The sequence below is a fragment of the Lycium barbarum genome, chromosome 2 (assembly GCF_019175385.1).
Source record: "Lycium barbarum isolate Lr01 chromosome 2, ASM1917538v2, whole genome shotgun sequence".
Classification (NCBI taxonomy): Eukaryota; Viridiplantae; Streptophyta; class Magnoliopsida; order Solanales; family Solanaceae; genus Lycium; species Lycium barbarum.
Genome location: NC_083338.1, coordinates 128,198,739 through 128,225,073, shown reverse-complemented (window position 1 = coordinate 128,225,073; position 26,335 = coordinate 128,198,739). Strand labels below are relative to the sequence as shown.

At 35.6% G+C, this 26,335-nt stretch overlaps 3 protein-coding genes and 1 non-coding gene across 11 annotated transcripts in view; all 4 read right to left on the bottom strand.

Annotated features, from left to right (window-relative positions):
- Positions 1-25: 25 nt before the first annotated feature.
- Positions 26-1,752, bottom strand: LOC132627174 (NAD(P)H-quinone oxidoreductase subunit M, chloroplastic). The gene is made up of 2 exons (XM_060342357.1): positions 1,194-1,752; positions 26-335 (listed from the first exon to the last, which is right to left on the bottom strand). Exons 1-2 carry the CDS (start codon positions 1,641-1,643, stop codon positions 153-155), a joined length of 633 nt encoding a protein of 210 aa, XP_060198340.1. The 5' UTR covers positions 1,644-1,752; the 3' UTR covers positions 26-152.
- A 763-nt stretch (positions 1,753-2,515) lies between these two features.
- Positions 2,516-14,448, bottom strand: LOC132627172 (uncharacterized). Of its 3 annotated transcripts, none has more exons than XM_060342351.1 (11): positions 9,621-14,448; positions 7,566-7,755; positions 7,343-7,493; positions 7,161-7,263; positions 6,852-6,926; positions 5,034-5,109; positions 4,311-4,581; positions 4,183-4,225; positions 3,988-4,091; positions 2,994-3,403; positions 2,516-2,923 (listed from the first exon to the last, which is right to left on the bottom strand). In XM_060342351.1, exons 1-11 carry the CDS (start codon positions 14,299-14,301, stop codon positions 2,830-2,832), a joined length of 6,198 nt encoding a protein of 2,065 aa, XP_060198334.1. In that variant the 5' UTR covers positions 14,302-14,448; the 3' UTR covers positions 2,516-2,829. The 3 variants fall into 3 exon arrangements, with proteins under 3 accessions (XP_060198334.1, XP_060198337.1, XP_060198336.1); XM_060342354.1 differs by having other exon boundaries at positions 9,639-14,448; XM_060342353.1 differs by having other exon boundaries at positions 7,161-7,251; positions 9,621-14,447.
- A 7,924-nt stretch (positions 14,449-22,372) lies between these two features.
- LOC132629470 (U1 spliceosomal RNA) lies at positions 22,373-22,533 on the bottom strand. The gene has a single exon (XR_009578250.1). It is a non-coding gene; the product is annotated as a U1 spliceosomal RNA (small nuclear RNA).
- Positions 22,534-23,413: 880 nt separating this feature from the next.
- LOC132627170 (sirohydrochlorin ferrochelatase, chloroplastic-like) overlaps positions 23,414-26,335 on the bottom strand; it is a 46,232-nt gene continuing 43,310 nt past the window's right edge. For 3 of the 6 annotated variants that reach the window (XM_060342347.1, XM_060342345.1, XM_060342346.1), the window contains exons 2-7: positions 26,147-26,328; positions 25,784-25,983; positions 25,630-25,691; positions 24,795-24,905; positions 24,526-24,618; positions 23,414-24,013 (exon numbers count right to left, since the gene is read on the bottom strand). In XM_060342347.1, the coding sequence (XP_060198330.1) occupies positions 23,909-24,013; positions 24,526-24,618; positions 24,795-24,905; positions 25,630-25,691; positions 25,784-25,983; positions 26,147-26,187 (612 nt within the window). In that variant the 5' untranslated portion in view covers positions 26,188-26,328 and the 3' untranslated portion in view covers positions 23,414-23,908. Of the gene's footprint in view, positions 24,014-24,525; positions 24,619-24,794; positions 24,906-25,629; positions 25,692-25,783; positions 25,988-26,146; positions 26,329-26,335 lie in introns of all 6 variants that reach the window. The other 3 variants (XM_060342348.1, XM_060342350.1, XM_060342349.1) reach the window with 3 other exon arrangements.

The window sequence follows — 26,335 nt, the reverse complement described above, 5'->3', positions numbered from 1 at the left end:
CTGTGCATGATCCTTTTGGGAAAAGTTTTGAAGACAGACACAGAAGATCATATACATATTTAGAAGGAAGGTGAAAGTTTCATATACATTCTGATATCTTCATTTTTCGCTACTCATTATTTCAATATGGTCAACATTGTTGTTACCTGAATTTACTGGTTTACATCTTCCATTTGGCCATTGTAATTGAATCCAACTCTTGGTTTCCCCATGCTGAAGTTAAGAACTCTTGCGTTCATGTTGTATTGAATTTCTCCAGTATATAGAAGCTTTCTTATGTAGTGCTCTATGTCTGAACCTATCAGCCGAAGCGTGTACTCCGTCAATGGAGCTCCCTGGTCCAGGTGAAATATTGGAGTTAGCATCTCAAGATCTAATCAATTTGGTACAAGAAAGTGATAACGAAAAAAACATTGGAGTTTTAGAATTTACTCTATAGTTGCATTAGTTACAACTATGTCATGTCTTTTACGACATACCATAAGTCAACTGGAGGTTCCTGTCAACAACTTTCTTAATTTGCGGATTTCTACCAATAGGTGGAAATATCATAAGATAGTATTGAGTGGATAAGATGTCTCTAATTAATTTTCCAAATAGAGTAGTGTATAAATCAGAGATTTGATTAAAGATTCAACTCTCTGAAAAAACAGTATTAATAAGGAAAAGTATAATCAAACAATTCGGGGTTCTATTCTGCAAGGAAAATACATAGGAATTAGAAATAAAGGCAAAAAAGAAATTAAAAAATGAAGAAACTTCATAGTGAACAGGCTCTTGAAAGTAGGAAAAGGCTTTTGCAGGAAAGCAGCAGAAATTGGTGGCTTAACATGGTCATAACCCAAAGTAGATATCAAGTTGAGGTGAAACGGCATCAAGATTGAACTTCAGTTGTAGTGTGATTAAAACTCTGAAATATTTATCATTATTAGTGGCTCTTAACACGAAAAGTTCCATTAAATATTCCTCAAATAAACAACCTGCGTAACAGAAAGCGTATTAAAAGAGAATTTAATTTAACTTCTGATAGTGTAGAAATTTCACTATCGAATCACTTACAAAAATAACTGCATGCAACCTACAAAAATAGAAGTAGGTCATCTGCTACAATATCCTAAAAATACACTAATAGTGTAAATTTGATTATATAACTAAGTCCACTAAAATTTGTATTGAAGAGAAGTTTTGATTACCTCATAGTGATCAACAAGTTCTTGGAAGTAAGAATAGACCTTGGTGCAAGTTTCATCAGTCCACACAAATTCATCAGTAGGGTCAAGCAAAAGTGTGAGTTTATCCGTTTGTGTTTGGTCAAAAGCAAAAGTTTCAGGATCAATATAAGCTGCATATATTCTGACATGTCTAGTAGCACAACTTAGCCATTGTCCTCCATATTCTCTGGTCATGTTCTTGCTCTCAACATTTATTTGTGGTTCTACTGGCCTTGGCTTCTTCATTGCTTCTTCTTGTTTGTCTTCTTTCTTTTCTTCATCTCTCTCTTCTACTTTTAGCTCTTCAACTTCTGCTTCTTGTGCTGAAACTGAGAAAAAGTTTCTCCTTTTGAATTGTTTATTGTTTCTCTTTGTGGTCCAACCTAACATGCTGAAATGGGTTGAAGCCATGTATGTTGAAGTAGCTGCCATGGCTATGTGCTTCTTCCTTCTTTTTTTCGCTTTCTTTTGGGTCCTTTTTATTCTAGTGCCTTATTATCTGTGATTTTTTATGGCCTTTTCTTGAATGTTGGTATTTTAGTTTAAAGGTGCTTTTGGGATATTGATATATCCTCCTTTTTGTGTGGATCAGAAATGTTTGACTGCACGTGGGTTATTTTTATTTGTTTATTTATTTTGTTCTGTGGCTGTGTTTAGTATATATGGAGATAAAAGGTGAAGTACAAGTTACACTCAGAAGTTCACGTTCCCTCAACAGTTCCTCTCTATTGTGTATTACTTAAATTACAGCTCCAAATTCGTTTTCAACCCTGTGTATAGTGAGTAATATAAAAGCGATTACTTATTGAATCCGAACCATAAAAAATAAGTAAGGGGCTTCATTTATATAGGCAACACCAACAAATTGAAATTATGGTTTAGACTCGGTAATTGCGATGAAGTATGTACGGTGGTAGAAAATATAGATTCCTACGATTGGAGAACTACTTGTCTTAAAAGAGAGATTATTCTGAGTGTGAAAATGAGATAGATCCAGTAAAGAGGAATAGATATTAGCAAAAAATGCACATTTGGAAAGATTAACTATCGCTCTTGATGGAAGTACTCTATTGAATTCATCACTGCAAAAGAGAATTTTAAGCAATATAGGTATGCTTTGCTTGTCAAAAGCAAAAAGGTGATAGAAGCAAAGCTATGGAAGCATAAACATAATCTCAGCTGATTGTATCAATAAGTTCATTATCACCTTGATTAAGACTCAATAAGGGAGTTCAAATTGACTTGGAAATTGCTAAGACTGAAAGGTAAAAGAACTGAAAGTGAAACAGCTTCCAATGAAGATATGCATAGAAGAGGATGAAATTTTCATTTCCTTTAATTCTCTATAACAACAGCTTTTCTTGTTCTATCACACAACAGATTTTGCAAAACAAAAAATTGCCTAATCCTAAGACCTATACCTAAGTAACTAACTAAAACCCTAAAAATTAAAAACAGGGAAATCATTGTAGCTCCATTGGTTGGCTGCCTGAACTTTCACCTTCCCACATTGTAATCCCTCCCTCATTTTCCCTTCCCCAACCCACATTTTAGAAAGAAAAAAAAAAAAAAAGAGAGATTAAAAACAAAAAAAACTACACAAACCTAACTACAAAACCTAATTTACAATGCTGAGAGTCTGAGACTCCTCTGATACATAGCTTGTGGTCATATCGCTTGCGCTAGCTATGTGGGCAGATGAACCTACCGACCTATTCCTCTGATACATAGCTTGTGGTCATATCGCTTGCGCTAGCTATGTGGGCAGATGAACCTACCGACCTATTCCTATTTATCAGACGCATGGGTTTAATAAGCTCATCGAGATCGTCTAGTTGCATCTCCGCAGGAACACTATCGCAAAGTGGTGTTTGTTCACTTCTCTGGTCAATAGTCTGTTCCTCTTCATCACTACCCTCTAGACTAATAAAATCAACAAATTTCCCCTCCTTGAAGAATATGTCACTATTCTCCTTGACAGAAGGTTTCTCTAATCCAGCTGTTACGCGCTCACTAATGTCGACATGTGGAGAGCCAAAGTAACGACCTCGACCATTCTTCAACTCGCTGGAAGCTTTCCTTTTCACTCCCTTCCTTTTGTTTTTCGGATGGTGAAGCTTGCATTTTGAACCTTGGGGACAGTTGCCAGTTGCTTCAAAAACGGGGCAGACATAGGTGTGTTTCTTCTGACACTGCATGTTAAGAAATATGATCCATTTCACAAGTTTCAAGATTAGTGGGGTTGTGTGTTTGTGACGATCCACATATCTATTGTACGGGAAATATAAAAATAATAGTGAGATATAGTTGCATTCAGACAAAGAGGTGGACAAATAAATCAAAATATTTAGCAAAATCACCAGTCGAAAACATAGTTATATCAAGGGAAGTCACTTCAAAAACAAAAAATGACAAGCAAGAAGCTGGAAGGATCCCCACTACTTCATTCAGGGGGGGAAGGTGTGGAGACTAGCTTCATTAATTCTAAACAAGTTTGGGTAGGGACTAGCTCAGCTCTAACTCTAGGATGGGACCTTGTCAAGAAACAAACCAAACATAAAACTGGGTAAACAATCTAAACTTCAAAAGACTTTCTTTGCTTGATCATCCAAAGGCTGCTTTTTAACTAAAAATTGTTTCTACTTGACACCGTCTGGAATAAATTGGCTGTGAGCTATTAAAGAGCTTATTCTAAGTGGAATTTCAAAACTTTGAGGGAGTATCATACAGTTGCTATTGATTAATTTTGGAAGCAGAAAACTAAACCAAAGAATACCTCATTGCCATCAGCACAATAACCCCTAAGAAAACCTTCACAAAGAGAGGCATTTGGATTCACATTTACGTGTCTATATGGACAATTCTCATTCGAGCATATTCCTGCCAAAAAAATATAAGTTAGTGCTCTGAAATTTCTTTTGATCAAATTGAATCAAAATATACTAACACCTATAGATGTAATAACACCCACCTTGCAGAAAATAGGAGCAGTCTTGCATTCTTTCAGGAATGACCTAATACATGAGGGAAAACAAGTAAAAAAGCAACAACTAATCATGCTGCATCCAGATTAATTATAGGGTTTAAGAAGTAACATACCTCATGAGTCAATTTACAATTAGTGTCAGAGCAAGAACCATTCAGAAATTTAGTGCAGACAGCGATTTTAGATGGGTCATGAATGTAAGGACATTTTCCATTATCCTTGTTACACTTGCCAAACCTTGTAAAAAACTGGCAATACTGTTTCTTTCTTGCCAACCGAATTCTAGCAGTGTGCAAACTCCAACGTACTTTCTCACTCGCTAAGATGCGTACTCGTCTCTTTGGATTTCTAACCAGCTTATTACCATTGCCAACCCGCACATACCTACACACAGTTACAAGCATTTATATTATATTATTTTCATCTTTATAAGGCAAAATTTTATTCACTGTAAGCATTTATATTATCTCATTTCATTCCTTGGAAGCAAAACCGTATTTTTTATAATTCTTTTCCTATTGGCTATCTTGTTGGAGTACCTACTATTTTTTCCAGACTATATGAAATCCCATAGAAAATATTTGAGATATAGTGCAACAACTTAAGTACCAAGAATTACGATTGTTCATATTACCATGCTTCCTGAAAGCAATATGCAATATTTTTTTTTTTAAAAAAAAAGTAGTAAATGAATATTATAGTTAAAGCAATAACCCAATACTAACTCAGTGAATATCAAAGTTAAAGCATCAACCCAGTACTAACTCAACGCCTGAGATTAACCAGCACTAGGTACAACATTGATAATGAACTGAAAAAAATAGTACTATACGTACTCATCATTCCCAATCAATAATCTTTTTGGGATGTAAGATTTCTTCGCCTCCGGAACTGACACCGATGGTTCCTCATCTGTCCATAAACATGGAAAAAATTACAAAGTCAAGTAGCCAATAATATGAAGTGACAGTTACAAGAAATAAATCCAGAAACTTCACCGAGACCACTCTTAGAAATAAAAGAAAAGAAGCATTCTACCCCCATCCCTACAAGAGGGGGAAAAAAAAAGGAAAAGGAACAAGACAAAGCAAACTCAATCCGTCTGAGTGCAAAGAATGAATGATCAAGATAAAGATGAAAAGTACTCCCAGGTTTCAAAACCCTAAACAATTAACGAATTAAAGGGAACAGGTCAATTCAAAGTAGACAGCACGAGTTTTAAGAAACAGCTCCTACATTTAGTGTCCCCCCCCCGCCCCCCCAAAAAAAAAAAGTTCCAATAAACATGCAATGATTATTCAACATAAACTTCTCACAATTTTTTATTTTAAATTTGATAAAGAAACTTTTCAAAATGTATGACTTCCATATTAGATACAACAACATCATACCCAGTGTAATCCCCTCAAGTGGGGTCTGGGGAGGGTGGTGTGTACACAGCCTAACCCTTACCTTGTGAAGGTAGAGAAGCTATTATCTATAAACAACTTTTGTATTATATAAGAGACCGAAAAGACTTGGTTCTATCGAAGAGCTAGCACCCTTTCCAGCGTCTCCACCAAAACAGGAATGCCCACTCCATCAAAGAAAGCAGCCAATTGAGAGAACTTTCTCGCTGGAAGAAGTTCGAACGCTGATTGAACATATCACTAAATCAATAGGATCAGCATATTTCCGCTTTAAAAGAATCTTACCATTTTTACAGGAAAAAGAATCTTACTGTTGACATAGGTGTCCATGCTGGCATTATCAAAGTTCATGACTAAAATTTAGAAAGCTCTCTAGTGCCTTTAAGCACATTTGTGTCAATAAATAGCAAGCATCCGAGTAACTTATTTTCTATAAATTATAGGCTCTGACAAGTCTACATCAAAACAAATGTGAATTTAGATGATGATTTCATCTTTCTACTCTTTCCCTAAACCAACAGTCCACTATCATTTTTTCCGTAGGAAGAGGAAAAGTTAAATGCCTTTAAGTTCATCTCTTGGTGAATTTTTCGCTGACTCTATGGAAACCAGAATCTTCAGCAAATACATGCCACCACGATGTCACTCATGTGCAGAATTAAGTAAATGAAAGAACTAGAGATTAGTGTAGAGTTGAAATGAAGCAAAATGGTACATTCTCAGTCAAATGAAGCAAAAATGGTACATTTACAGTGCAAGGATCCACTAAGACTAAGCTACATAAAACTACATCCCAAGGGAAGGGGAGGCTGGCGGAAATTTAAAATAAAATGTCCACATTATTAATTAATTATTTTTTGTTCAACGGAATCATTTTAAGACACTGCTAGTAACAAATTCATGTGATCCAACCAAAAATTTGAAGAGAAAATCATTTGACAGAGCCACAAAACACAGGAAAGTACAAGAGTTCATACAGAAATATGAACTGATAGGTTCAGCTTCCATAAGTCAAATTTAAGTTCTGCTAGTTCCTTCGACTATCAGAAACAAAATCAAAGCAGTCTCTAAGATGATATTGCAGGTACCAACTCAAAGATGATAACTTAAAGGAACTTAAATTCTCATAGCACCACTTTATAAGGAAAAAAATTGGCAAATACATATCATAATTGAAAAGGTTAAAAGAAAAAATAGGAAAGGGTAGGAAGGAGAATAAAATCAGCAAAATCAGGAGCAAAGCACCTGAAATCCTCTGTAGTGTCTTCCCAGAAGGGTCCATCTTATACCGCTCGTAACCAATGCGGAATATCCTTTCTCCTGTAACAAGTTAGAAGACCATCATAGTGCTCAATTAGAAAAGACTAAAACATATGGAGAAGGAACATAGAAAGGACATAACTTTTTGTTGTATAATTATTATAAGGACAAAACTGATACATGGACATTCAATACTTCCTAAAATATTTTCGAGAAACTTGAAGGAAAATGAATATGCCACACCAGGGTAGAAAACTGGCCTACCTGGGAGCAGCTTTACACTACAAAACTTACGAGAAACATTATTTCCATTCATTGAGTCAGCATTAGAGCCATCTTGTCTCCTTTTCCTTCTGTCAACATCAGCAACTGCTAGCGCAGCTTCCTGCGAAAGAGCCTTCACTTTACAATTCAAATTCCTACATACACTTGCACATTTTACAACCCCAAAATAAACCTAGTGCAATAGGACAAACCTCAGCAGCCTTCTTTGACCTTTGCTCAATAGATTTTGACCACTTTAGACTAGAGCCAGAGACACTTAACACCTTAGATCTTCGTAAAGAGAGTCCGTGAATTGATCTTGTGTAGATTGTCTCCCGCTTTTTTGAGAGCAGTAGCTTCCGTCTAAAAAAAATATACTTGAGATATGGAGTTTGACACCAGAAAGAAATGAACGACCATGAAATGATTCCTTACCTGATAATAGAGGAACTGTCACTTGAAGAGGAACTCAGGAAGCTCCTCCTATAGCTAGCTCTTTTCCACGGAAATAAGTAAGGCCAAAGTTTCTCATATCCTAAAGTGCCGCCAGATTTCCTTGATGACTGAGTATCACCTAATTTCCAGACCAATGAGAACTTTGACAATTTAGAGGTCTTGGCTAAACCTGCAAAAGGTAATTTAGATAAACCTTGTCTGATTAGTGATAATACATTAACTTACAAAAACGGTGGTGTTCTAGGCCAAAACAAGTATATCATGTGCTTGAATAAAAACGCGTTCTGACAAGAATAGGTAATACTAAATTATAGAAGTGGATCTTTGGTACTATTCCAATCATTAGTTCCACCAATCCTACTCCCTAACGGACTGTTAGCTAGAAGACAAAGTTATGCCGGGATTATAATGCATGGTTTGTAATATTGGGATTAATAAAACCTGGATTATTAAGAGCCCGTTTGGATTGGCTTATAAGTTGGTCAAACCAGCTTATAAGCCATTTTTTAACTTATTTGAGTGTTTGGCAAAAATAGAAAACAGCTTAAAATAAGTTAAAAAGTGCTTAAAATAAGCCAAAGCCAAGAAGTTGCTCAACCCCAATTTTTTTTTTTTTTTTGGGCTTAAAAGCCATTTTAGTTTGACCAACAACTTTACCCTTTTATCCCTTATATTTTCTATTAATTTCAATACTACCCTTACTTCTAAAAACCCTTTAAGCACTTTTATGCTTATTTGTAAAATAACTTTCAGCACTTAACAGTACTTTAAGCACTTATACTTACAAGCAACTTTTTTTCAGCTAATCCAAACGGGCTCTAAGTGCATACACATTTTTTTGGCAAATGTTTGGTTCATTGCATTGAAAATGAAATATATGCATAATGAAAAACATATGTTTGGTTAAGTTGGATAACATTTTGCTAACCCTTCACCATATTTTAAAGTAAATTTAAAAACAAGGTAATAAAGGATATTTCGGTCTTTTAGATATTTTATCGAAGGATTACTAATCCCAGATTTCATGCCAAATCCAGTATAGAATAAACTATGGCATAAATAATCCTGATGTTGCTTATACTGGAAATAAAAAATCCAACCAAACAGGGGATAAAATGATCTCGCTTTTTCATACGGGGGTTGTCCAATCCCTGTAACCAAACGATTCCTAAATATTTTCAAGTACCCATATACAAAACCTAAAATGAAGACCATGCAGAACTTAGGATTGTCATCTCATTGCAATCTACTCTGTCTTCATTAACTTGAAAAGCCCAATGTTTTTCCAAACATAATACCTAAAGCAAAAAATCCTGTTTCATGAAGCAGTTGGGAATTACCGCACTACCCTCGCTTTTTCACTGATGTGAAACGTTAGCATACTGTCACAGGCCACTCCATAGTATCCACAACAAAACTTTTGAGCTCGAGGAACTAATAAAATTTACAGCTATCTTTAGAAAACGTCCTTGTAGAACCATAGGCTAGTGAACTATTATTTACCAAGTAAAGCTGGTTCTCTCTCTCTCTCTCTCTCTTTTTTTCATGTGTTGATAGAAACACCACAAAAAAACATTTTAAGTGAAATAAAGAAGCATAATTCCTTGTTCAAAATAAATAAACAAGAAGGCAACGAAACAGATCATTCAATCGACTAGACTTGTCGGCTATATGAATCATTATATCCATTTCACTCTATTCAGGTCAATTTCAGTCCAATACAAGAACACCAACTAAAACATTGCTTGTATTATAGTGATTTAGTGAAGGTCGCTTGGACTTAGCCATGGTTTGTTTTTCTAACTTACTCATATCCCTGAAAACTATTTTCAATTCAAATTCATTTAAAGTCCACGACATGCTAAATTAATATAATCGCCATAATGCATATGCTTAATTATGATTACAGCAACAAAAAGTCTATAACATGAAAGTGGAGCGACAGCAAGCAGATGAAGCAGAGTTGGATCATGCAACTACCTACAGCTGCCAAATATGATGAGTTGTGCTTTAAAAGAAAAAAAAAATCCTTACCATTCAGCCTTTTCATACCCCTTTGGAATGGAACTATATTCTTTGCCGTGGCAACTCTTTGCTTCATATGATTGTTGCTGGATGCACGAATCAGTTGATTCTTTCTCCTCTTATAGTAGGCATCAGAAGAAGTCTGGGTCTTATCTGAAGCTGCAACTAACTGATTTGATCTTTTCTTCACATAAACTATATTCTTTCTGGAACTGCCTTCATCTAATGTATTCGGGCTTTCAGAATTGCCTCCCAAACCAATTTGACATTCAGGAAGTGCAGAAGATGTTGATGGATGCTCAGAAGGCTTCACCGCCGAAATATTGTCTGTAACCTCCAAAGGATCTGAGTTTGCAGCAATACCACCATTTCCAGGATGATCTACAGCTGGTAAAGACGTAGACTTCAATGTAGTGCAACTAAATGGTTCACTTTGTGGCGGGGTTTCGGGTCTCTCTGAAGGAGCATTTACTTCTGGAGTTCCCCTGCAGCTGGGTGAATCAATTATCTCAGTCCTATCCCCAGGTTTTCTCTTCAGGTCATTCACACCAGAAGAGTTCAACCGGGAAACTGAAGAACTTGGAGCATGGTATCCTTTGGAAAGGGAACCAACAGGAGAAGGATTTCTGACAAGACTGTTACCCTTGCGTACGTAAGAGGTGACTTTCGCAACGTTCTTAGGTAAATGGCTTTGTGGAGGTAGGGAGTTCATCTGCAAACCTCGTCCAACAACAGAGGGAGAGGTACTATCAGTTCTATGCCATGTCAGTGGCTTCTTCGAAATGGGCACATTCCTTGAAGTGATAAAACTCGATGGGCGAACAGAGGGAACTCTAGGGCCAGCTGGATTTTGCTGGTTCGCAAGCAAATCTGGCTTCCAACTCTGTGAACTCACATTCTTGGTGGACTTTACAGTATTCTTTGATGATAATGGCACAGTATTGACATTAACCAGAGGACCGCCAGCAACTTTATGATCTGAACTTCTATCAAACTCAGAAGTGTCTGATGATGTCTGCACCGAGGAAGAAACATGGTCATAAGCAGTTACAGTATTTTCAACATTTTGGGATTTTGCAAAAACAATTTCACTGGACATTGATGACTTATAATTAGGTTCCTCAGATGCTGAGTTATTAAGTAAGTCTTCAGGAAATGACCCCAGTGGGGACATAACAGACACAGATTCCCTACTTTTGACACTTGATTTGTCAAATAAAGAGAGATTATCTGCCAATAAAGGTATATCATCCTTGTCAAGCACATAATTATGGCTTTCACGACATTCTGAGGCCAACTTTTGATCTATTCCAAGAGAAGAACCTTTGTCCTCAGTTACTCTATTAGCCATTCCAAGCGGCTCAACGGATACAGCTGAAGTTGTAGTTTCTTGTCCCACAGCTCCCAGTTGAAAATTGTGAGCAATGACCTGCTGAACATCTGAAAAGTGATCCACCAAGTCATCTTCAAATGGCTCAGCCTGACATACATTCTTGGCAGTACTGCTCTCAAGCATTGTGACTGAAGGACGAGCTGGTGGACCATCATCTACATTAGACAATGTATTTCGAGATTCTAATTCTGTCGCGGGAACATCATTGATCAAAGGCACTGTAATTGGCATGCTAGAAGGTTCCTCATGGGTGGCAACACAGGGAACAGATTTAACCTTTGCTGGCGAAGAAACTTCTCTTTCCTTGGGACTCTTTCTAGAACATGAATTGGAATCATCTTTAAAACAATCCTGAAGTGACAGCTTCTCTTCTGAAGGCCCTCCATGTGAACGATCCCCCTTTAGTGAATCACTCCCATTACCAGGAACTGTAACCTCCTTTTCTTTAGAGGCATGATCTCCTCTCAAACAACTGAATTTACCTTGGCCTAGCAAAGAACAAACCTCATTTTCCTCTGTCTCACTCATCTTCGTAGAAAGCAAAACGGACTCGTCATCCGTAATCTTCCTCTTCCTTGTGACCTTAGGTAAACAGTCATCATCCACAATAACCCTAATATCATCTCCAACAGAAACCACTGTATTGTCAGATCCATTAGCATGTCTTGTCTCGGGTGATAATGTGACTACATCAACATAAGATTCAAAATTAACATCAAAAGTGCCAGCACTTGGATCACTATTACTCAAGCACTCTGCAGTTTGCAAGTCACCAGCAGCATGTCTCGTCTCGGGTGATAATGTGACTACATCAACATAAGATTCAAAACTACCTCCAAAAGCACCAGCACTTGGATCACTATTACTCAAGCACTCTGCAGTTTGCAAGTCATTGACAGCCGCAACTCTCCCAGTCTCGTCAGGATTAAAACTACTGTCATTTCCATTCAAGAAACTCTCTCTGAGTCTTCCCTGGGTACTAGTCAACAGAGGTACAATGTTGGGGTCACTGGATGGCTCCACGGAACCAGCTTCAAAGGATCCCATAGCAGCAACTGCATTCTTCTTCCCATCAGAAAACCCCAAGTCAGAATCAGCAGAGACATATGTATCTTTAGTTGACGAAGATACTTCATCCTTGTGGGTTTTTCTCCCACCTAGGCTTGGCAAGACACCATCACCATTTCTTTCTACACAAGCCATGGCCTCAGAACATTCTTTAATAGGACCATCTTCGGACACTCGGAGCCCATCCTCAGAATGCCCTCCAACGTTACCAGTATTATCCGCATCAAAACTAGTAGGTTTGTTCTGTACTTCAATCATACATGGCTCAGAATTCAACATGGAAGGGCCACTCTGAACTGATCTGCCGGTATAATCAGCAACGTCATTAATTTCAGAGTCCATGCTTGAAGAAACCAAGACTTTAGCTGGACTCGCTTTCTTCCCATCAGAAGTAGACTGCTCTACGGACTCATCTTTACTAACAGCAGCCAGTTTTGAAGGTTTGTCTAGTTTGCTAACTACTTCATCTGAAGGCAGTTTCACATTGACATCATTGAGTGTAGTCATATCATCAGACGAAATTCTCTCTACCGATTCTACAAAACTCTCATCCTGCTGACGTGAATCAATGGCATTACCAGGGTCAACACCAACTTTGAAAGGAGTTGTGACTTTCTTCTTAGTCACTGTCTTCTTCTTTCTAACTATGAAAAAAGGCAAAAACTTAGACCCCTTGCTGGAATTCAAAGTAACATTAGATGAACTTCGACCTGCAGAATCTGTAACTTTTTCTACCAAATGGTTTGAATCCTTGTTAGAATCCAACTTGCTATAAGATGAACTTCCACCTGCAGAATCTGTAACTTTTTCAACCAAATGGCTTGAATCCTTGTTATAATCCAACTTGCTATTAGATGAACTTCCACCTGCAGAATCTGTAACTTTTTCTACCAGAAGGCTGGAAGCCTTGTTGGAATTCAAAGTACCATTAGATGAACTTCCACCTGCAGAATCTGTAACTTTTTCTACCAAATGGCTTGAATCCTTGTTAGAATCCAACTTGCTATTAGATGAACTTCCACCTGCAGAAACCGTAATTTTATCTGCCAAACATTTAGACCCCTTGTTAGAACTAGACAGACGACCAGAATCATTTGCTGAACCATCACCCTTTTCCGAATCGTCCCCAGTTCTCTCCTTCATTGGAGAACCAGAGTTCACTTTTCTAATCTTCTTACTTCTAGGTGGTGTTTCACTTCTGTCCGAGTCAATGGCTGGGCTTGACGGGGTCATAATAGCCTTAGCCACAAGTGCATTAGACTTAAACGAAACGTTAAGCTCCATCTCCCTTTCCTCTCTTACCTCAACCTTTCTCTCCAACCTCTCAAACACATCTTTCTGTTTTCCTCTTACCCCATTGTCCTGATTTTCCTGATTTCTACTCCTATTATTGTTAGCTTTCCCACATTGAATCCTCAGTAATGCACTCTTCTTCTTCTGTGGAGACCAATGAGTAATTTCCTCCTTGTCCACTCTTAACCTATTGCTAAACCTATCATTCCCATTATCCAACGACGACATTCTCCTTGAACTAGAACCAATCAAAACCTCATCAACATTACCACCATATTCCCTTCTCTCACCTTCAAACCTATCATCATAATTCCGGTGACTCGATCTAAAATCACTCGATGGGGGGTTTACACCGATATCCATTCTACGCCTATCATCACGCAACTCATAATTCTGGGGACTCCTCGATCTAAAATCCCTCGACGGGGGGTTTACATTTACATCGATTTCCATAATTCTACGCCTGTCAAGACGGTGCCTTTGGTCATCATCATAATTGAATTCCAAATTCTCTCTCCTAACCCAAACAGGTTCTTGATTGTTATCATTTACAGAACTAACACGATTTGAGACAAAATCATCCACAATAAACCTGGGAGAAGGAGGGGGTGGGTTACGGTAATGGTAAGGGGGTTGATTTAGGGTTAAATTAGAGGAAACCCTAGGGGGGGATTGGCGATTTGGGGGATAATTGTAGAATCTAGGGTTTTCTGAAGGAAAAGAGAATTGGGAAGAGATGTGGTGGTGGTGAGGTGGCGGTGGTGGTGGACGGAGATTGTGGATATGTGGCTGCAGTGGTGGTGGTGGCCGTTGCGTCGGCGGCGGCGGCGGAGGGTGGTGGTGGTGGTAGTAATTAGGGTTATGGGAAACGTTGAGAGGGCGTTGATGAACGTACCGGTGGTGGTGGTGGTGGTGGTGGTAGGGAGGAAGATCCATGTAGAGTGTCGGGTCGGGTCGGGTCTTACCGGAGAAGAACGGACAGGTGGCGGTGGATTTGATTGCTTGCTTGAGGAGTTGGGGTTTGTTTGGAAAAATGAAGACGTACGGTATGAGAAAGCTTAATTTGAATTACAACCACAAAAATGTTATAATCAGTTTGACTTTAGAGTAGACTTGTGTTGCCCCAGTGGGTAAGGTACTTCTTTTTTGACTTTTTCCTGCCCAAGTGGGATTTTGTTTTTTCTGGCCCAAGTTGGGACTATTATGGGCCAATGTCTTTTTAAGAAAATTAGTATAAGTACCCGCGCGATGCGCGGATCGTTTAAAAAAAAAGAGCGAAGAGATAAGAGAAATAGATATATATGAACCATGTAATAACAAAATTAATTTCTTCTCCATCTCTGACCCATTTCAACTCAATAAAACATAGACAGTAAATAAAGATAAACTTGACAAAAGTAATCAGTCATGAAAAATCTACATATGCATTATCACTTTTGGTTTATCAAAATTTAAAGGAGTATTGTTTGTTTATGCGTCCTCTTTCAACTACATAGTTGTTATGTGAGAATGTGGTTTGGATCAATTCTCTCCTCATTTTCCCTTTCCTCTCCCATATATGAATAATAAACATTTAAGGAAAAAATTATTTCTTCAGAAAACTTTAGTTTTTCAATTTCTCTGTGGGACTCCTCTTCCTAACCTTCTTTTGGAACTCTTGTGACCAAAAATTTTCACATAGGCAATCAATTGATGATTTCAAGATAAAGAATCAAGTGATATTGCCGTAACATGATCAAATTTTAAGGCAAAATTTTAAAGAACAAAAAACCTCATAAAAGAAAATAATGGATAATTGATAGTAATACTCATTGGAATCATTCAATAATTACACTTAAAGATTAAGTATTTCTTTTGAGGTCAAATTGTACCTTAATATTTTTTCATATGAATTTCCAGAATAATAAAATTATATTTAAGAAATTTTGTAGGATTATATAACTTTAATAATAGAAAAATAAATATATCTTTAAATGACTGGTTTTTTGAAAATAAAATACTCATACGGATCGGCTGATCTATTGATTGTCAAGTGAAAACTTTATTGGGTATATATCTTATAATATGAAGATACTTAAAATGAAAAGTTAAAAGTGCAAAAACAGAAAAAAAATATAGATATCAAACCTGTCCTCTTTTACCTTTTAGTAATTAGTAATTATCCAATTTTGGTATCGGGTGCTATTACATAGAGGAACTTATTCCTCCAATAGACCAACATATAAAAGATTACAATATCAAATATACATAACATATACGTTGCTAAAAAAAACTAATACACTATACAATAAACTATAAATAGTGAACAAACGAATGTCGTTCTAGAATGTTGTACCTTATTAATATTTTGATATTTCTTCATTTATATCGTTGCAAAATAAATATGAACCTCGATTTGTATACAATTACAATATATATATATATATATTATTACACAACTAAAAGAGCTATCAAAATGATAACCAAAAAAAAAACTATATACATTAAAGTTTTTGCATCACAGAACATATGAAGCTTATGAAAAATGAAATTTAGAGAAGCAAGACTGAAATAACTGGCCACAAGACTTTTATTTTTTAATGCAAAAAAATCAAATTAACACTTAATATCCACTAATCTTCTTCTTCTTTTTTTATAGATAAGGTATAGTATGTATTTGAAACTGGTATTATTTTTGTTTAAAAAAAAATCCTTTAAAAAGCTGGAGTTTGAAGAAATACATAATCATGGACTAATGATTTGCTAATATTATTTATACAGTGAACTATGAATAGTGAACATGCGATTGTTGTACCTTATTAATATTTTGATAATTCTCCATTTGTACTGTTTGTTGCACAAATTCCTGCACTGCACTTTGTCCAAATTTGAAAAACCCAAAACTCCAATTCTTCTAATTACCAATTATTTTGAGCATTCATCACTCTGCGTTTAAGAAAATTCAACATAATTTTAGAATAAATCCACTTTAAATGAGACAAAAGAAGAAATGAACACAGAAAAGAGTATAACCTTTGTAGTGTCGTAAAAAATACAAATCCACTGAATTCTTCAAGATTTGGCTGAAACTTTTGTATATCCTAGGCCACTTATCATAAAATACTAAAGCAGGTCCATAACCATCCGTAACTTCAATTCATATCCACCAATTTGCAGAAACCGTTCCATGAAAACGTTTCGGAAAAAGTAATTACAGAAGAACAAAAAATATGCCTCGATTAAACTGGTCGCAACTTGGATGGTCCAAAAAATTAATTTGTTTCCTAACAAAATGATCAGTGTCAAACAACTAAAAAAAAATTACAAAAGCATTTATCATTCTCCACTGCTATTAGCTTCATACCTCATGAATATCAACAACTGTAGCCAAAGAGTAAAGCTCCTCCTTTGCATCATCATCATTGTTCGAAGCTTCATCATTTGTTTCACCTTCTTGCTCAGTCCACATCTAATCAAAGTTAAAATGTTATCGATTTAAAAAAAAAATATTCTACAAAATAAGAGCAACAAAGGATAAGACATACATGCGAGGTAATAGCCATACTAAGTAACCTAGAGAGAAGACATCTGATTGTTGTAAAAAATCAGTTTTTGGACTAAAGTAGCACTTGTAACCATGTGTTGAGTTGTGGGAGTGATGTATGTGATAATGCACGAGAAGTGGGGAAACGGAAATGGGGAAGCTAGGCAGACGTGGTATGTTTCTGAATTTTCCTCTTTAATTATACAGTGGAGAAGTTGTAACCATCTCCTAAGTACTAAATTCAAATTTTAAACTTTTATCTTTTAATTAATTATATAATTCCAGCTGAAAAAAAAATCAACACAAGTTTAAATACTGATAAGAGATTGTATTAATTTAAAATTGTAGTTTTAACCTCTCTACCCTATAATATATTCTAAAATTATAGGTTTGAGCTGGGGAAACGGAAATGGGGAAGCTAGGAAGACGTGGTATGTTTCTGAATTTTCCTCTTTAATTATACAGTGGAGAAGTTGTAACCATCTCCTAAGTACTAAATTCAAATTTTAAACTTTTATCTTTTAATTAATTATATAATTCCATTTGAAAAAAAAATCAACACAAGTTTAAATACTGATAAGAGATTGTATTAATTTAAAATTGTAGTTTTAACCTCTCTATCCTATAATATATTCTAAAATTATAGGTTTGAGCTGATTCTATTTAAAATTCAAGCATGAGATAAAAATTCGAAATTGCTTTTTTTGGAGCAAATTTAGAACTTTTTATTAGGGTTCAACGTTTATCTTTTAACTTAAATTCAAATTCTGCATTTTTTTCAAATCAAATTTAGAATTTATTAGGACTCAAATACGTTAGTTTAATTTAATTATTTTTTAGTTTAAATAGTTAATATAAAAACTCAGATATTTTTATAAAAAAATAAAAAGAAAAAAGAGTCTTAATAACGTGCCTTGTATTATGGTTGCACGGTTGTAGGACTCAATATTTATTTTTTAACTTAAGTTCAAATACATAGTTTAAATAAAATTTATTTTTTTAACTTAAATAGTTAATACAAAAAATCTGTTAACTTTCAACTGTTAAAAAATAAAAGAGTCCTAAACGTTTAAGAATACAATTTAGTATTCTTAAATTTTTCTGAAAATAAAATTTTCTATAAAAAGAATATCCAAAAAACACGTTTTAATTTTTTTAAAAGTCTTAACCGTGCATGTGTGTGTTTGTGAGTTAGTGGGGGAAATGGGTGAGTGACGTGCACTTGGGGTTAAGTTTTACTTAGTTTATTCTTCTTATCATTTTGTCTTTTTATTTTTGTGTTTGTTTTTCTTTTTTTATAGATAAAAATAAAAATAAATGTAAAATTGTGTTTATTTTTAAAGTTAAATTCAAATAATTTATGTTTTAATCTAAATTCCTTATAATTTAAATTAAATCCAATATATATATATATATATATATGTTTCCTTCATAAAAATGTGTTTAATTTTCATATCAAATTCAAATAATTTATGTTCTAAACTAAATTATGTATTTGCTTATTTAAATTAAATCCAATATATAGATGTATATGTTTCCTAGAAAATATTGATATTTAATTATTTTTAAATTAAAGGCAATAACTAATAACTAATTATTAACTAATTAACCATTTTTTGTCCTAAAACTATCACGTGGCGTTATCCTACGCTAACACTTGTCACAATCCTATGACAAACTATCCTCTTTTTAATAATATATAGATACTTTTTAATACTAACACAGGGTCAGTCGCACAAATGGCCAGTTTTGGAGGTGGTCTTTAATTTTTGTCCACTAATCTCGTCTTTAGTTTCTATCTTAGATTATGTTTGAACCCCGCCAGAGTATAAAAAAAAAAAAATCACAAGTCAAGATTTCATAGCAAATTATGTCTATTCAGACAAAAGTTATGCCTTAAGGCAGAGTTCTGTAGTAAGCCATTAAGACATAACTTTTGCCCGAATAGGCATAATTTGCTATGAAATCTTACTCTGCGAAATTATTTTTTTCCTATGCTGGGGTTCAAACCCAAATCTCTAGTTTCATAGAACAGCGATTAAGGATACTTTGGCCCCCAAATTTTCATTAAATATGAAGTAGGGACAAATATTAAAGACCACCGATTTGACGGACAAAAATTAAAGACCAGTCCCTATGAAGGCCAATCTGCACAATTTTATTAATACCTACTATATTAGTTAAAAAATAAATAAAAAATTATAAAGTACTCCCTCCGACTCAATTAAAGTGTTTTAGTTTGACTGAACACAAAGTTTAAAGAATAAAAGGAGTCTTTTGAATCTTGTGGTCCTAAAATAAATATATTTATAATGTACGGATGTCCTTTGAATCTTATGATTTTAAACTTATCAGGTAAAATATTTAAATCGTCAACTTACTAAATATAGAAAGAAACATTATTTTGGACAGACCAAAGAGAAAGTAAGACATTGAGTTATTGGCAAGCATTTAACTGCATTGGTACCTATTGCAAAATATTGGCAACAGGTAACTTGTATAACTTTGTCCCTCCTACTTCGTATTTTTCTCAATCCTACTCCAAGTCTATCCTCCAACAATTCCTGAATAACCTATAAAATTCACATAAATATTTTAGGTAGTCCTCTATCGACGTAAAAAATGGCATATCGACGAAAAGTTTTATTTCAGACACCTTTTCAATACGGAATTAAATAAGAAAATATCAAATCACAATTCAATATGTATGATATCGCACCAAACTACCCAAATCCCTTGATAACTTCTTGAGCCCGTTTGGATTGACTTATAAGTTGTTTTCAGCTTTTTTGAGTATTTGACTGGTCAGCTTAAAGACATTTTATGCTTAAAACAAGCTCAAAAAAATAATTGGACCCGTTTGATTTAGCTTATCTAAAGCAGCTTATAAACTGAAAACAGCTTATAAACTGCTTAAAATAAGCTCATCCAAACGGGCTCTTGACCCTGATTGTTTCTTTCACCCTGATTGTTTCTTTCCCTATATTTATACAAAGTGATGCCTCAAACTGAAACACTATAAAACTACCCTTTCTAGTTATCAAATGATAAGATTTCGTATCTATTGAAGACTGACTCGATCTTCTGCTTGACATTCTTAAAATTAAACTACATGCCTTCTTTTGTTTCTTTCTTTTATTACAAATGCCTGTGCTTATCTTTGTCTTCTTTAACTTTATTTGTATGAAACAAAAAAACAAAGGTAGAGTTTTTTAATGTGGAAGAAGAGCAAATTAAGTAGTATTTTGACAACAAAATTTGAGAACGATAAATAGGTAAAGAGGAAGTTATGGTAAATAGAGCTTGAAGAGAAGAGATAACGAATGAGGTTTAAAGGAGGGGAAGGACAACTAGAAAAGAGACCAAGAAAGACTACAAAAACATAAACAACGATGTTGAATGTACAAATTCCAACCTAAAGAGTGTTGGGGAGAAAAGATTTTAAAAGATTTGAAAGGACAATTGGAGAAAACGGTAAGAGGGAAGAGAGAACTAAAAATCCTGAAACTAATTAAAAAAAGACAATATTTTTGGTTATGAGTTACCAAATTTTAAGATGAAAATTGATTGTGGTTACTGAGTGCTAATAACTATAAGTTTAGTTGTTTTATGTCATTCATAGGGTTAGATTGTCATGCAGTGCCAATATTTCTTTAAATTTTTGTTTACATAGAATACCTTGTAAGAGCAAAATAAAACTTAAGACGCAATATCCGGGTCATGCTCAGCACCGGCCTTACTTATTCTACTTCGTTGTTGTACAATAGTTTTTTCCTAATTATAAAAATTGAAATATAATGATTTGAATATATTTCAAATATAAAATGTTGGTTCTTGAAAATAATGGCAAATCACTATTATTGCAAAATGGGTTTGTTAGAATTTGTTGTTCTTTTGATTAATTGATGATTGGGATTCGACTTAGAAAAAGTAATTTTAAGTTTTCTTTTCTTTTCTTTCCCCTCAGTCAGTAGCTAATCTGCTGTACTTCTCTTGATCATTGCTGCTAATTATCTTACCTGATCCCTTTCAACAAAAATGTCAGAATGAAAACCACGTTTAATAGCCTTACCATGCAAGTTCATCCCCCTTTCTAGTGAATTTGAGCTTGCACGAGCACAAAAAAACACTAGAGAAAGTAAATTTACTTCGTCGCTCTCCAGACAAATGCATGTCACTGAAAACTCCATCTTTCCAAATAGCTTCTTCGAGTTGGTTATTCATAGTATAACCACCGACCATTGAATTCCAACAAACAACATTCTTCTCCAAGATCGAGTCAAATGCTACACGTCCATCCTTAGTGCTTCCAAATTTGCAGTACAGGTCAACAACTGAGTACCAATGAAAGCATATCTTTCCATCCCAATTTTAAGTATATGTCCATGAACGATCCTTCCCATTACCGAAGCTTCCAGGCTGGCCAATGCACTAACTACACTAGCAAAACATGACTTAATTGGTTTAAATCCCTGTTGGACCATGCCAACGAAGAGATTCACTGCCTCTTCTGTATCACCGCTCTGACTATACCCATGGGTGGAGCCACCTTAGGCGAAGGGTGGTCAGGTGCACACCCTTCGCAGGAAATTAAGTGGTGCACATGGGGTAAATCTTAGGTATTATGAGTATATATTTAATCTTAGGTACTCCAAGAAACTTCATTTCTTTCCAGATTTAAGGTACTTAATAAGCAACTTAACAGCAATGTGTTTCTGAGATGGACTATTAATCTCTTTTCTGTGAAGTCTTTCAAAATGGATACGATCTTGTGTACATTATCTTTCAAGTTTTCTCTTGAGTTAGATAAGAGAGACCTCATAATACTTCTCATACTGAAAGCTAGGCCTATATTTTTGTTGCTTGTCTACCTGGGTTCAAAATTTCTTATTACCATACATTTTCAAGATTTTCATTAACACAATTCTGTAAAAAGCTCAAAAGTGTAACAGTGATCTCCAAAATCTTTTGCAACCAAAATAATTTTTTTAAGAAAACACTAGAGATATTGGCGAAAGAAATAGGAGGGCTAAGTGGTAAATTTAATGAAATTTGAACCAAGAATGTGATGAAGTTTAAGGATTAACAAAGAAATGCTGTGAATTTATTACTGAATCAATCATTCAATCATGACACACATCAAGAGGGCATGCTTGTAAAGAAACTGATAAGTCATATCTATGAATTTGCCAGAATAATTTTGTTGTGAAAATTAAGAGTTATTAATGGACAGATGTTGATTGTAATATATAAAGTAGATTGTAATAGAGCTTTAGTTTAATTTTAATTGAAACGAAAATTTAATTCACTTCACAAGTAAACAAGACAAGACCAATGCATTGACATACTAGGCCAAAGAGAAACCCAAAACTTCAGTACTTCTAAAACTAAAACATCCTTGTGATTATGAGAGAAGATACTGACATGCTGGGCCTTGACACACATATAGAAAGCCCAACAAGGAATAACTTTGACTTGAATTGGGTAGGGGCCGCGCGAACGCAGGCCCCCACTGCCACAAATTATGACGTAGGCTCGACCTCTTGGGCCGACCTTATGCGGGCGCCCCTCCAAAGTGCAATGGAGGTCACCAACCTAGGCCATGGGCCTTCACGATCACCCATTGACCCCGTCCAGGTAAGTATCTTTCAACGTTGCTCCCTCCTTCCTTTTATATCACTCCAGCACCTTTCCTGTCTTTTCTTCTGCTGATGTGGAACAAAACTGACACACTAGTTATATGCCCTCCTCAGTCCTTATATCTGAAACGGAGCAGCTCTTTTTTTTTTTTTTTTTTCGTTTTTAAAACTGCCTCTCTTTAAACCAGAAATGAAGCAGTAGCTATAGAATAAGTAACTTTTTAATTAACTAAATGTTCAAGATTTACAATTGCACTGAACAAATACAAGCCTTAACCTGAGGATCAACTTTTAAATATGTTGGATCTTCATTTTCCATGGCTACAGGAAGTACTGACTACTGACCCAAAAGTGCAGAATTTTGATTAGAGGCTGGCTACATTGATAGCTTCTATATGATGTTTTACAGCTGGTAGAAAGCTTTATCTTGTGAGAATGCTTGTGTAGGTTGATTCCGATCATCAATACTCTCCGATCCCCTTTTAATGTATCCAGCAGTACCCAAGACTACTTTGTCTAACTGTATATTCCTTTCATTCTTTTGTTTATTCCTCTGTTATTCGTCACAGTTTTATGGAACTGGAGCAAGACGAAACTCCTGCCCGAACACAAGCTCCAATTACTGCAAGCATGAAACTAGAAGATGGAAAATTCAAATTATGGAGTTGGTTGAAGGAAGTGAAAGGACGATGAGGTGGAAGCTAATCTAATATAAATTCAGGGTCATCCATTTTTGCATATAATATGTATAGTGCCAAATTCAAACATGGACAACCACGGTATAGCAGCAACCATGGTCGTCATGAATTCTGATTCTAAGCATTTCATAATGAAATAATGAACATCATTCTTGTTGACAAGAAAAGCTAAATGCAATACCCAACAATTTTAGCTACAACCCATGTATATAAAATCCTTGTTAACTAATGGTAATGAGTAAAGGAAGACACATTAAAGCACAAACTGTTAAGACTGCAATACTCTCAAACCAAATACTCTAGGAATAAAGAGCAATCCACCAGCACCTGATGGCCAGCCATGAGTTCAGTAATAACAGCTCTGAACCACCCTATATGATTTACAACATTGACGAAATTTCATTAAAGATGAGAATAATCATGATGCAGTCCAGCTCCCCCAACTATCCATCAGCTGTGTGGAGAAACTAAGCACTCTCCAGTTGATATTTGTATTTGAAAGCTGTTACTAACTCGCAAATATCAAAGTCCTTGTGGTAACTTGGATGCTTGAGTTGTGGGAGATAATTGAACATACTTTCAAGCGGCAGTAACTTCGCGTCCAGATCCGACTAAGTCAACTGGCATCAGCAACAGCAGATTCTCTCCACATAACAAAGCCTAGGTAAGCTTCATATATATTATCACTGCCGAAGCTGACATTTTCCAGTTCCAGCACAAACTGAACACTCATCTGCTTTCCCGGCAATATGACTCAAGCAATGATTGATCCTATGATTCACAACATCCTGTAATAACAATATTCAAGAATTAGAATTTTAACCTACAAGTTTGCTATAGAAGAATTTCAATGAAAAGAACATTTAGTTGTTTCTAAATCAACCTTCTAGGATTAAAATTTCAACCAAACAGCTTTAGTAGGTAAGGGATGTCAATGCAAAAACATCTGACCATCACGGTCTTTCCCAGGAAACAAAAGCTTGCTAGTTACTTGAGCAACAAAAGTGTTGGGAACGAAATAGGAGTTCTATTACAAGTGCCAGTAGCCGACGAAGAAAAGGCAAACTGCAAACCAATCAAAATAACAAAACCTCAGGTAGGCAAGAACTGGTATAGGGCCAGTGGCTGAGGAAAGAGGGGAATGTGAGCAACTATAAGAGCAAGGGTTGGTTGGATCTCACCGGCTTGAATGCAAATATGGAGTAGGAATAAGCTGAGGTTTCAATATTGTTGGATGACATATGTAAATAAAAAGAATAAATGGTGAAAAGGTAGAGCTAGAGAAGAAAATAAGTCTTACAACAAGTAATTCATGAAGGCCAAGAGGTGCAGTAATGACATAAGATATTCCTGGATGCTCTTTTGCAGCTTCATCTGTTAAAGAAGGTATATCCTGAAAAGGGAAAGGTCGTAAGCCTTTGCACCGAGCACCTTCGCTTTAACTCTAATAGTTTTTTTTTTAATAAGGTTGGCTTTAACTCTGATATCAGGTCAAGACCTAGCAATATGCATCATCGGCAAATTCTACATGGCTTGGCACAATTTCAGACGACATGAAATGAAAGATACCTGGTTCCAATGTCGTCCAGGAGAAAGGAAAAAGGGGCTCACAATAACTCGACGTGCTCCTTGTTGAACGCATAAACTAAACGCATCTCTGATAGATGGTTCTGCTAGCTCCTAATCGTCATTAAAGAGATACAGAGGAAATCTTTATCAAAGAAGAGATAAATATGAAAGTCCCAACTTTTTGAGAAGATTAAATAGAAAGGATAATAGAGAGATTAAGGCTGTGTCTGGAACTGGGTATTCTGAAGGATAAGAAAATAAATCTATATTTGTATTTGAAGGCTAGTGAAAACATTAGGATTTTCTTATTCCTAGTTTCCTACTACAATCTTACTCCTAAAAGCACCCCCCTACCCCCACCCCCACCCAAAAAGAGGGGGTGGGGGAATCTCTCTATCCTCTCAGTGACGTCAATCTGCGTTTTTTTTTTCTCAGCAGGTAGATTTGATATCATTTCAACTACTGATTTCTTTTTTGGAAAAAGTTTTATTTTTTATTTTCCGTTGCCTTCGCTTTTAACATCCCAACATTAGGATTTTTTTTACTCCTATCACCACTTCCCAACCCCCCTAAAGGGATCCCTCTATCCTATCAATGAAAAGGTATACTTTCGATTTTTCGTTTTCCTTTGTTTTTGCTCTTTAACACCCAAACATACTTCAGACTTCTCATTTCTTATCCTTTTCCACTGCATTTTTTCCCTCGGTGGTATTCTAGTTCCAAGCAGAGTGTAAAACAAAGATAAATAGATAAGGAATCAAGAATTAAACGACGAAATAGACAGCAAGCTTGACAACAGAAATCATACAAAATGAGGAGGATAAAACATTCTTACCATGTGTGCAGGCTCCACAATGGGGTATTTGGTTCTCTCTCTAAACATTGCTACAAATTCATCTGACATTTATCATCAAAACTACAACTATAAGCAACGCATAAAATACCAGCAAGAAAATTGGAAAAAATTATGAAGGGTGCCAGAAACTAACTTAGCATAAGATTGGACTCCTTTCTGCGGGACCCATGATCCACAATTATCACTCCATCACCTTCTTCTATCCCATTCAACTCCTCCCTATTTGCAGTGGCCATACGATACCTTTGAGGTAAATATCTGGTTTTTGAGCTACCTTTATGCAATTTTACAAATTCAGGAACTGCAACTCCTGGTTTTCTAGCTGAGTATGTACTGGTTGAGCATTCATCGTTTCAACAACACAAAACAACATCAATTAAACATACGAACTTCCAGTTAAAGGTACCTTATGAACTGATAATACTAATCAAGAATTAAACTTTATGATAATTACAACATGAAGAATCTATTGTTGACACCAAGAAGTACAAATTACCTCCTCAAACTCAGATGAGAGGGCAAAGACAACGAATCCATCCACTTCTTCCTAGACCCATCAGATTATTCTTCCATTTTCCGGAACTAAAAGATAAAATGAAGCTCCTTTCTATTTGTGGATTATGGCGTTGTAGAAGCCCAACTGAATCAGAAAAGCCTTGATATTATTGAAGAATTAACCTACACA

What these genes read in the sequence shown, in the direction of transcription:
- LOC132627172 (XM_060342351.1), bottom strand. Translation starts at nt 14,301, where the DNA reads ATGGATCTTCCTCCCTACCACCACCACCACCACCACCACCGGTACGTT. An exon ending in ATTGTAAATTGACTCATGAG is followed by an intron (nt 4,226 to 4,310) that starts GTATGTTACTTC and finishes CTCATGTATTAG; the next exon opens with GTCATTCCTGAAAGAATGCA. An exon ending in CTGCTCCTATTTTCTGCAAG is followed by an intron (nt 4,092 to 4,182) that starts GTGGGTGTTATT and finishes TTTTTTTGGCAG; the next exon opens with GAATATGCTCGAATGAGAAT.
- LOC132627174 (XM_060342357.1), bottom strand. Translation starts at nt 1,643, where the DNA reads ATGGCAGCTACTTCAACATACATGGCTTCAACCCATTTCAGCATGTTA. An exon ending in AACTTGTTGATCACTATGAG is followed by an intron (nt 336 to 1,193) that starts GTAATCAAAACT and finishes CACCTGGACCAG; the next exon opens with GGAGCTCCATTGACGGAGTA.